Source organism: Platichthys flesus, chromosome 3, assembly GCF_949316205.1.
Source record: "Platichthys flesus chromosome 3, fPlaFle2.1, whole genome shotgun sequence".
NCBI classification, from domain to species: domain Eukaryota; kingdom Metazoa; phylum Chordata; class Actinopteri; order Pleuronectiformes; family Pleuronectidae; genus Platichthys; species Platichthys flesus.
Genome location: NC_084947.1, coordinates 24,893,073 through 24,905,236, shown reverse-complemented (window position 1 = coordinate 24,905,236; position 12,164 = coordinate 24,893,073). Strand labels below are relative to the sequence as shown.

Here is a 12,164-nt window from a genome sequence, read left to right as displayed (position 1 = left end):
TTGGAGAAATGTGCTCTCTTCTCTTTGTTCTCGTCAGGACACGTGCTGCAGCATTTTGGACAAGCTGTAGAGTCTTTAACGACTTCCTGCTGGAGCCTGATAATAATGAATTACAATAGTCCAGTCTCGATGTAACAAAGGCGTGGACTAGTTTTTCTGCATCTTTTTGTGAAAGGACATGTCTAATTTTTGAAATATTACGCAAGTGGAAAAAAGCGGTCCTAGAAATTTGTTTTAAGTGACTATTAAAGGATAAATCAGGATCGAAGATCACTCCCAAGTTCCTGACTGTTTCATTGGAAGCAAGGGCAATGTCGTCTAGCGCAGCTATATCATTAGATAATGCATCTCTAAGGTGTTTGGGGCCAAGTATTATAACCTCTGTTTTGTCTGAGTTTAATAAGAGAAAATTGCGGGTCATCCAGGTTTTTATGTCCTTGAGACATGTTCGAAGTTTAGTTAATTGATTACTTTGTTCAGGTTTTATTGACAAATATAACTGGGTGTCATCCGCATAGCAGTGGAAATTTACCGAGTGTGTCCTGATAATGTTTCCTAGTGGAAGCATATATAATGAGAATAAAATTGGGCCGAGCACAGAGCCCTGTGGAACACCATGATTAACTTTGGTGCGCACAGATGACTCATCATTAATTTGCACAAATTGGGAGCGATCAGAAAAATACGATTTAAACCAGTTAAGGGCGGTTCCATTAATGTTAATTAACTGTTTTAGTCTTTGTAATAAAATTTGATGGTCAATTGTGTCGAATGCTGCACTGAGATCTAACAGAACGAGGACAGACACAAGTCCCTGATCTGAGGCTATTAAAAGGTCATTAGTGACTTTTGCCAAGGCTGTCTCTGTACTGTGATTGGCTCTAAACCCCGATTGAAAGTCTTCATATATATTATTTTCCTGGAGAAACTCACACAGCTGATTGGCTACCACTTTTTCTAAGATTTTAGAAATGAAGGAGAGGTTAGATATTGGTCTGTAATTGGCTAAAACCTCTGGGTCTAGGGTGGGTTTTTTGAGTAGGGGTTTGATGACAGCTATTTTAAAAGACTGTGGTACATAACCTGATGATAATGACAGATTGATAATGTTAAGTAACGAACTATCAATTAGGGGCAGAATGTCTTTAAGTAAGTTGGTAGGAATGGGATCTAAGATACAGGTTGTTGGTTTAGAACCTGAGATTAATTTGGTAAACTGATCACGGGTGATCAGAGAGAAGCTGTCTAAGTAATGGGTAGGATTCTCAGCCGTTTCTGAGATCTCTGTTGTTGGGAGGGTATTAGTGCCAATTGAGGGCAGGAGATGGTTGATTTTATTTCTAATAGTTTGAATTTTATCATTAAAAAAGGTCATAAAGATATTGCTATTTAGGGATGGAGGAATACTGGGTTCGGTGGAGGTGTGACTCTCTGTCAGCCTGGCTACAGTGCAGAAGAGAAACCTGGGGTTATTTTTATTCTCTTCTATTAGTTTTGAATAGTAGGCGGCTCTTACTTTGTGGAGAGCCTTTTTATATTCTTTAACACTATTCTTCCAGTCTATGAGGTTTTCAACATTGTTGCTGGAGCGCCACTTCCTTTCTAGTTTTCTTGATAATTGTTTTAACTCATTTGTCTGGGAATTATACCACGGAGCTAATTTACTATGTTTGACATTTTTCTTTTTTAGAGGCGCTATTGAGTCTAATGTTAATCGTAATGAGTCTGCAGAGCTATCGACGAGGTGGTCGATCTCAATGGAGCTCAGGGTTTTAAAGAATTTGTTGTTTATATCTACTGCTAATACGGGTTTAAATGTAATTGGGATTATTTCCTTAAATTTAGCTACAGCACTATCAGGTAGACATCTAGAAAATGAATTTTTTATTAGTGGCATATATTCAGTTATTGAAAAATCAAAGGTTATTAAATTATGGTCTGATAGAACTGGATTGCGCGGAAGTACTGTTAAATTTTCAATTGCGACACCGTACGATAATACAAGGTCAAGTGTGTGGTTACCACAATGAGTAGGTTTGTGCACACACTGACTGAAACCAATAGAGTCTAGTATTGAAATAAATGCTACGCTAAGGCAATCTTTATTATTATCAACATGAATATTAAAGTCACCAACAATAATAATTTTATTGGTCTTTAGGACTAAGTTTGATAAAAACTCAGGGAATTCCTTTAAAAATTCAGTATAAGCCCTGGGGGCACGGTAAACTACGGCAAATATGATTGGCTGTTGGTGGTTCCTTGATTGGCGTGGAAGACTAAGAACCAGACATTCAAATGACTTGTAGCTGAGTTTAGGTTTAGGATTAATTGATAGACTGGAGTTAAAAATAGCAGCAACTCCACCTCCTCGCCCAATTTCTCTAGGAACCTGTGAATTGATATGACTGGGGGGAGTAGATTCATTTAGACTGACATAATCATCAGGATGCAGCCACGTCTCAGTGAGGGACAATAAATCTATGTTGTAATCAGAGACTATTTCATTAACTAAAAGAGCCTTTTTTTCCAGTGATCTAATGTTTAAAAGACCACATTTAAAAGTCTGGGTTTCCTGTATTGTTTCAGAGGTTGTTTTAATTTGTATTAAATTTTTGTGTGGAGTTCTCGTTCTATTATTGTTTAATTTCAATAATTTAATCGGACGGTGAACAGACACAATCTCTATGGGGTTTTGTGACTGATCCAGAGGGAGCGCAGAGAAGTGTTTAGCACTGCAGCTCTGCTTCCTGGTCCCAACTATGGGTTGTCATGTTATAGACTTAGTAATATTCCTAGATAAGAGAGCTGCTCCATCCCAAGTGGGATGAACGCCGTCTCTCCTAACAAGACCAGGTTTTCTCAAAAAAGTTAGCCAATTATCTATAAAGCCCACGCCGTTTACAGGACACCACCTCGACAGCCAGCGGTTAAAAGACAACATGCGGCTAAACATGTCATCACCTGTTGTGTTAGGGAGCGGGCCAGAGAAAACTACTGTGTCCGACATCGTTTTAGCAAAAGCACACACCGACTCAACATTCAATTTAGTGACCTCCGACATACGAAGCCGGGAGTCGTTGCTGCCGGCGTGAATTACGATTTTATTGTATTTACCTTTTTTAGATTTAGCCATTAACTTAAGTTTAGATTCGATGTCGCCGGCTCTGGCCCCTGGGATACAATTAACTATGGTCGCTGGTGTCGCTAACCTGACGTTTCTCAGAACCGAGTCGCCAATAATCAGAGTTTGTTTATCAGCGGGTGCCTCGCTGAGTGGAGAGAATCTATTTGAAACGTGAGCTGGTGGCTCTTTAATCGTGGGCTTTCTAAGTCTAGCACTATGCCCCCTCTGGAACGTCACCCATCTGCCCTGGGCTCCCGGCTGCACGGGACTAGTCTGGGGACTGCTCGTTAAGGCTAAGCTACGTGCTAAGCTAGGTGGCTCCGCGGCTAGCGGGAGCCGGCTAACTACAGCTAACGGAGTTTCTAAGCTGCTGAGCCGAGCTTCTAAGTCGCTAAGCCTCGCCTCCATCGCTATCAACACACTACATTTATTACATGTACCACTACTGTTAAGGGAGGCAGAGGAGTAGGTAAACATTAGACACTCGGAGCAAGAGAGAGCAGTAGAGCAACAGGGAGAGAGAGAAGACATCGCTGCTATATAGCTACGAAGGTGAGCTCAGACAGAACACAGAATCACTAAGCACGATAGAATAAGCGTTGGTATGTGCGAGTGTTTAACTACAGACCGGTGATTTTAGCCGTAGTGCTACAGGGAAACAGTTGTGTTTAGCAGCGGAGCTAATTCGCAGAGCGACCACCACCAGTGGCAAGAAAACAGGAAATGACGCACTCCCCACAAACTTCAATATCGCCTCTAGGGCTGTCTGCTGTTTTAGCCCTGAGCACATTAGGTAGAGTGCTGCCAACCGATGTCTCGACACACAGAATTCTGGGAACTGCAGTTCCTACAACTTCACTGCGCGTCTTTTTTTTCACCCACTGCTGCAGCGTTTCCTCAGCTCGCAATCAAATCCTTGCAGTTATTGCGGAAATGGCCACCCCAGGCCTATGTGCCCTCGCAGCACACTCTTAAAAGATACGTGACTTATGTATCACAGCTTGGCAAAGATCTAAAGAGGAACCCAAAAAGTTATTTTGTTAATTATTTAAACGATGGTTTAGCCCAAGGTTTTCTGAATGGTTCAAGTGTTCTCCCAAAAGTATCCCTATCTGAATTAATCCCCTTTCCCATGTTTTGCCTTAATCCTATTTTACGACACAAATAAATAAATTGATGATGAAGTTTGAGGCCCTTTGTGGTTGAATATCACTCAATTTACACAAATATCATCACTGTAGTGCTGCCAGAAAAAACTGAAATGCTGGCTGTGGTGTACATTTCTTCCGATATAGGGTTGAAACCATTACAACGGTGCTATAACTAGTCATGTCCTCTATACCCTTTAATATTCCCAGCCAGCTTGTTAAAAATGTATGTCCATTTTGAATTACTTTGTGGACACTTGCTGAAAAAAAACAAGACCAACAATTGACCAAGACAGATCTAAGTGTATGATGTGAGTAAAGACATTTTCTATTCAGTATCTTAGGGGTTCAAGTACCTTTGTTGTTGAAACTAGAAGCTCAATTGTTCTGTGTTGTCACGGTAGACAATGTTCACTACTCGGCTTGGATACTGGCCATAATAGTGTGTGAACAAACACACTGGCGCAGTTAAAACTCAGTTCATGCTGAGTTTTAGCAGACTTCAGGAGGAGCCCAGCCCAAACCGCCGCCCTCACCATGTACGACTCCCCAGTTAAAACAGTGGAGTCTTTCAGATTCCTGGGGACGATCATCGCACAGGACCTGAGGTGGACGGAGAACATCACCTCCACCATCAAGAAGGCCCAGCAGAGGATGTTTTTCCTGCGGCAACTGAAAAAATTCAGCATGCCGCGGAAAGTGATGGTTGAGTTCTAAACAGCCATCATTGAGTCCATCCTCACTGCATCAATTACCGTCTGGTTTGCTGCCTCCACTGCAAAGGACAAGGGCAGACTGCAGCGGATCATTCAGTCAGCTGAGAAGGTCATTGGCTGTGTCCTGCCGGCTCTCCTAGACCAGTTCCACTCCAGGACCAGTAAGAGAGCAGGCAAGATCATTGCTGGTCCTTCCCATCTCTGTCACCACCTATTCCAGAGACTCCCATCCGGCAAAAGGTTCCGGGCTATCAGGACTAAAACCTTGCACCACCTGAACAGTTGTTTCCCCATGGCAGTTGGGCTCACAAACAAGCCCCCCCCCCCCCCCCCCCTCCCACGTCGCACATGATTTATCTCCATTACTTATACTAATTTCCAATATATGCAAATATACATGGCAATAAAAATAATTCTGATTCTGATTCTGATTCTAACTGGCCTTGTACCAGATTTCATTATACATATATATTTTTTCAATGACAATCATTTACATTTTGGTGAGTTTTTTTGACTCCATAACACATGAATACTGCATAAATATGAGACTAGGTGACCAAGTTTGATAAACTCTTATAATATGCTGAGAACCGCACGCCACTCAGGTACAACACTTTTACGTCTTCCAAGGCGGCAAAAATCACAGACAAACAATTGCAACACACAATGATACAAATAACCTAATAATATCTTAGTATCTGCATATTTTTCATAAGCCATACAAATAATTGTTCGTCATTACATAAAATTTCCTAACCATCAACACAAGCACCATGAGTCTGAACAGAATTCAAACACCATTGTGAAGTGTTCTTCTGGTTCAGGGACATTTTTGCTTTTGAGTTATTCTAATATTAAGTTATATAAACAGCACAGCTTTTGACCATGTCGGCCTCTTTTAGTGAAGCTTTAATTCTGAACACACATCTCGTCTAAGTATAATCAGTGCATCACAGATGTGCACCTTCTTATAATGGTGCTGTTATTTTGGGTCGCCCTCAACTGCTCGTTGTGAATCAGACATTTGCCATGGTGTTCATGTTGAAAACAGGAAGTGAGAACCGCTGCTGAAAGCCCCATTAGGGGCGGCACTATGAGAAGGGGAAGTGTGAACAGCAGCAGCAGAAAAGTTTGCAACACTGTCAGAACGCAGGCAGACTATTCAGATACAGATTATTCTTCTAAGCAGGTAAGACTGTAACTTAATTTATTTTCCTTTTAGAACATCAGACGTGTTATAAATACAATGCTTAACAGATAATAGATTCTTCTTTTATTTAAATTTAATTTATATAAATTTAGTTGATCTTATATCTCATGAGATTACTTGTGAAAAAAGACTGTAGAAGAATCTGAAAATAAAAACAACTAATCCAACACAGCTGTCTTTTAATCCTAAATATCAATAGCAAGTATTAGAACAATTATTTAGAGTTGTTATTCTTCTTTATCAAAACAAAAAACTGAAGTTTTAAACATATTCATTCTATTTTTGAGGAAGTTCCGATAATTCCACAGAACACCACACCCCAGTGATGTCATCAGCAACATCCGTATTAACGTTGTTAATAAATATAGAATGCATATGAAATGTACTTTCTTCCTGTAAACTGAGCGGAAACACAGGAAGTGAGATGTGTCAGCATCACGTCTACATTCAGTGTGAACATGATGTTGGTCAACTTTAAGACACACACACACACAAACACACGCACACACACACACACCCATGCGCACGCACACACACACACACACACACACAAACACACACACAAACACACACACACACACACACACAAACAGAAACAAAGAGTAAAAGCAGCTTTTGAGTGTGGATCAGTCAGTCAGTAGTTTTGGCTTTGTCTGTTTATGTTTTGTTTTGCAGGTCTGGTCAGAGGGTGTCACATTATGGCTCAACGATGTCTCAAGTTTTTAAAATACACCATGTGTGTCGCCAACTTCCTTTGTTTTGTAAGTATCTGCATCTCATTCACAGATGTTACATGTTGTTAGTTTCCATTTTTGTATCAACCAGGTAGGAATTTTTTACGAGGACCAGGTGCTATGGGCAAACACTCTGGTATAGCTCAGCGTGTAATATAAAAATTATGATCAAATAATATCTACATGTTTGTCAAATAAAACCTGCTATATCAGAGCATGTGAAAACTAGTTAGCAAAGTGGCAGAAGAGGCTAAATTAATAGATAAATGGTTTAAATGTTCAGATTGTGCCACTTTAAGTGTTAGTGGTGCACACAGTTCAGAGACTAATAACAAAAGTCAGTGGTGGAGGAAGGATGTAGATTCTTTAGTTTAATAAAAGTATTATCAGGGAAATGTACCAAAAGTAACAAATGATTGTCATTATGAAGCGCAGGTGATGTTGCTATTGTTATATTATTGTCTATACATTGTATGATTAGGTTTTTTATGCATTCACGTGTAAGAAACATATAATATTACAGCTGCTTGAGTTAAATCAAATACACTGCAGTGACAATTTTTTTAAATTCTTCTAATTTATAAAATAAATATAATTGAGTAAAAACTAAAAAATGTCTCGCTGTAATAAAATTAAGAAGTACTCCATTAGCAAGGCAATGAAGCCGTAGTTGTTGCAGTGGTGCTGCTCAATGAAGACACTGTGAGATGGATGTGTCTGTGACGATGTAATGAGGAACCTGTGGTGCTTGTTGTTTTGCTGTTAGTTGTGCGGCGTGGCGGTTCTGGGCTTTGGCGTGTACATGTTGGTGAACATCGGGATGGTCGCACTCCTCCCCAGCCTGCCTAGCGTCAACATTGCCAACATGCTGCTTATCAGCGGCATTGTCATCACCTGCGTGTCCTTCCTGGGGTTCCTGGGTGCTCTGAAGGAGAACCGCTGTCTCCTCCTTATGGTGACAATCACACACACACACAGACACACAAACTATGCACCCCATGAGTAGTACAAGTGATTGTGTAGCACTTGTCCTGTTCAAGGTATTAATACAGCGTTGTTGATGCTACACATTTTATCTGACATAGCTTCAGTTTGTGGTGTAGTAGTATTCACCTTGTTTGAGTTCCTTTGTGGTTGGACCATACATAATCATACTTTAAGTACGTTTAAACTAAACATCCACACTGTAGTGGCGGGTGTTAAAACTTGTGAAATGCTAGATGTATCTGTCATGTACTTTTCAAAGAAGTGTATTGGAAGTCTCTTCTTATAAACTATTGACCAATATTCCGGTTGAGCCCTTGGTTTTATTAGCACCACACATGATTAGGACAACTAACCATGTCCTCAATCCGAAGTTTGGTAAAACTCTGTCATTGCGTTTATGAGTTAATTTGGACACACCACACACACACACACACACAAACACACACACACACACACACACACAAACACACACACACACACACTGACACACACCAATACAAACAAGTGCAACACTCAAATGATACACATCTACAAAAAAACCTGAGGATATATATATATAGCATATATAGTCTCTAAATCTCACAAATATTTTGTATTGACTCTCAATCAACAAGATGATGGTCTATAGCTCAGCCAAAAAGCCCAGCAACAATTGAAGTAACCAACCCAAAAGAGATTGCACAATATGTGGTCCTGCAGGGCTGCATCAAGTGTTGGAATGTTTTTTTCATCAGGTTCCCGGATCTCAATGATCCTGGTGCCAATTATTATTATCACCAAAAAGACTAACGGGTAACACCAAGACAATTAGACCAAAGTCGCAATAAACTTGGGTCAATTATGTGGGAAGGTCAAATAGAAAAATAGAAAAATAGAAATGCAAATAGTTTGAAATATACTCTGTTGACAGTATTTCCTGCTGCTGTTCCTTCTGATGCTGGTGGAGCTGACCGCAGCATGTCTGCTACTCTGGTACGGGGAACAGGTAGGGTGCATCCGTCAGTTGTACCACTGTAGGTTGTTCTTATTAAACCCCCTAAAACTCTGCATTGTTCCTCAAATTACATATTCACAAGGTTTGTCACAGAAAAATCCCCTCAAGACTAAAATATAACTTCACATGTTCCTTCCTCATTTCATAAGCGGAATTTATGAATATGGTAATATGGCCCGCCCCTGCTTCTAACCCACATTGCACCGCCTTAAGTTGAGGAGCCTTTTCCAGCTACTGAGACCCACCTACAAGACAGGATTGGTTTCTTAGGCCTGTGACATCACAAACCCTGGCTGTTTGAATCTGCTTTTTATAGTCTGTCATTTGTTTACTCAAGTGTCAGAGCCCATCACACAAATGCAAATTTTTAAGCGGTGAACCTTTGCCTCCCGTTCACTTAGGAGGGGCCGATTAAAAAATTCTGGGGTGAAGTGAAGCTTCACATGGAGTTCAACTTTGTTAACTTTCACCTACAATATTTGCTTTAAATTTGGAAATGTATGACCTTGCCCTCAAGCTGGAAATACTCAACCATGCTAATATGTCTTTTATCATATATAAGGTATATGGTGGACATATTAACTTGTTTAAAAAGTGCATTTTTACAGGGAATTTAAAGTCACGTTTTGACGAATGTTTAACCTACAACTCTCACCTCACTTGTTAGCTATCTGGAGTGATAACAGAAGATCTCAAAAAGAGTTTGGAAGAAGCCAAAGGAAGTACTGGAAATCAAACACTGAGTGCGTGGGATCTGGTTCAGAATAAAGTGAGTATGCCCGAGCAGACATAATGACAGTCCACTCAGTTCAATAACTATAGAGATCTCAGTCTGTTTTTGTCAAATATGTTTATTTCTTCTCTGTGGATGATTTGTTTCAGTTTAACTGCTGTGGAGTCACAAACTATACGGAGTGGAATGACAAGGTGCCGAAATCTTGCTGCCAGACAAATTGCAGCACCTCACACCCTCCTTACTGGGAAAAGGTAGACACAGTAAAGAAGTAGGCTTAAGACCGAGAGGTCAGAGGTCATATTATCACCTTTGACACTGGGTTTAATCTTAAATGCATGTTCTCTGTTTGCAGGGTTGTTTGGTAAAAATGACGACCTTGTTTGAGGACAATTTCCTTACCACCGGAATTTCCGTCATCGTCCTCTGCATGATTGAGGTAAGCTAAAGGTGGACATAATGGATGTATTCAAGATAAGATAATACTTTATTAAGAATTATTAAATAATTGTGCCAGCTTGCTCCAAGATTATAGCAAAGAACAATATAAAGATGAAAAAACTAATTAAAAAGAAATTAAGTCTAAAATACAAGTGAAGATTAAAATAAAGTAAATATATAAATGTATTGTCAATGAAATAAAACAATGTGTAACGAATACTTTGCCACAGTGGCGGTAAGTAGAAAGGAAAGCTCAAGGAGTTAGTAATATGTCATATTGCACTTTATATTGAAATGTAATGACATAAAATATTGCACGATACTGAGAATATTGCACATGCTAATAAATGAATGTCACGATAAACAAAACAGATGTGAATGGGGTTATTCCACATGAGTAATATGGCACTATAATGCATGTTGTAATAAAGTGTCAGAATATAATCCATGGTCCCAAGAGAAGGAGGCATTGTTCATTATACTGAGTAGTTTCCTCAGCATCCTCCTCACTGTTACCTCCACCACAGACTCAAATTCCTCTCGCAAGACAGACCCAGCTTTCCATTAATTTAAATATAACGCTTTTATCCAAAGCAACTTAGAATAAGTGCATTCAACCTTGAGGGTACAAACCCAGAACAATAAGAACAAGAAAGTAACAAAAAAAAATGTGGTTGTTGAGTCTGTCAGGGTCAGCTTCCTAACTTTTAGGAAAGAGTTATTTCTCCACTCAACATCTAAGCACATGAATTGTGCTTTGAGTTTCTACAAAGGAACTTGTGGAGGAATGAGTAGTGCTATAAGCAGATATGTGTAAAATAGCTCTGATAAACCCACCTCACTTAGGACTGTATATGACCATGGACATCCCACGGTGCAAAAATGAAGCCAAAATATCCCGGAGCGTGGCACTGCAATGTTGTGCTGGTGACGTCATTTAGTTCCAGAGTCTGTGCAGTAGTGTTCATGGAGCAGAGCTTGTATTGTATAAGTCTTGCCAATTCACGACCAGTCAATTCAATCTCAGTTGTCAATCATGATGTCTCACCATTATTTTAAAACTCAAAATGACAGATATCATAGACAAATTTATTTGACGTAAAAATAGATATTTTTTAGTTTGGTCAATGTTCTATTTAGACACTAAAGGGTGGTCGATAAATACAGAATGGCTTTAATAACATTATAATCATGTTTATTCTAGAGTTATTGCAGAACCTAACATCAGGTAACAAGTTTATGTCATGTTCCATATTTGTCTTTTCTTGTTTGTGACAGGTTTTGGGGATGTGTTTCGCCATGACGCTCTTCTGCCACATAAGTCGATCTGGACTGGGCTACAAGATGTAGATCAGTGGAAGGCAAACAGTGGCCTATGGACCAGATTAGGCCCCCTCAGAAAAATATTTGGCCATTCAAAGAGAGTTGAACCTTTTGCTTTATTATTCACAAATCTACTATAGGTAAATGTATATAACTGTTGATTAAATGTTGGCTCTTTTCCGTGGCGACAAAAACTGATTTTTTTTAAACATAAAGGACAACGGTCTCTATGCTAAGTTTTAAAGGTCATCAGTGACAATTTTCATCTCATTGTGTCAGAAGCATGTTGTGACCTCTGCATTGTGTTCCATTTTTTACTTGACTAACTTTCTCATGTACCCGAAAGTAAAGCTAAAAATATTTGATACGTGGTCCAGATCACTGGGTCGGATGAGATAAGGCGGTTCTAAATGATATTTGTGTCTGTGCAGTCAAACATCTACACTTATATTTCATAAGGAATAATTGTTTTGAACATTACAAATCTACATCTCATTATTTCACTGACAAATTTGATCGAACCTATAAAATACCAATAAAATATATTTTACAGTATTAAATGATACCGTAGCCTCCATTTTGAGGCATCTACAGCTTCTCAGCGTTTCCTGTTTAGCTCACGGTTCACAGATCTGTGGTGGAGCTGTATATTTACCCACTTCCTCTTTTGAGAGTCGAGAGTTCAATCAACACTTCCCAACTGTCAGCCAGTTGTGTTATCTGTTCAGTTTCCCCTTGTTAATAACGTTTA

At 39.5% G+C, this 12,164-nt stretch overlaps 1 protein-coding gene across 2 annotated transcripts; it reads left to right on the top strand.

Moving 5' to 3' along the window:
• The first annotated feature begins 6,077 nt into the window (after positions 1-6,077).
• On the top strand, positions 6,078-11,897 carry LOC133950704 (leukocyte surface antigen CD53-like). 2 transcript variants are annotated; one of them, XM_062384803.1, is made up of 8 exons: positions 6,078-6,180; positions 6,877-6,962; positions 7,702-7,890; positions 8,833-8,907; positions 9,584-9,685; positions 9,799-9,903; positions 10,005-10,088; positions 11,369-11,897. In XM_062384803.1, the coding sequence occupies exons 2-8, from the start codon at positions 6,900-6,902 to the stop codon at positions 11,438-11,440; spliced, it is 690 nt and encodes a 229-aa protein (XP_062240787.1). In that variant the 5' UTR covers positions 6,078-6,180; positions 6,877-6,899; the 3' UTR covers positions 11,441-11,897. The 2 variants fall into 2 exon arrangements, with proteins under 2 accessions (XP_062240787.1, XP_062240786.1); XM_062384802.1 differs by lacking the exon at positions 6,078-6,180 and having other exon boundaries at positions 6,332-6,962.
• Positions 11,898-12,164: the final 267 nt, after the last annotated feature.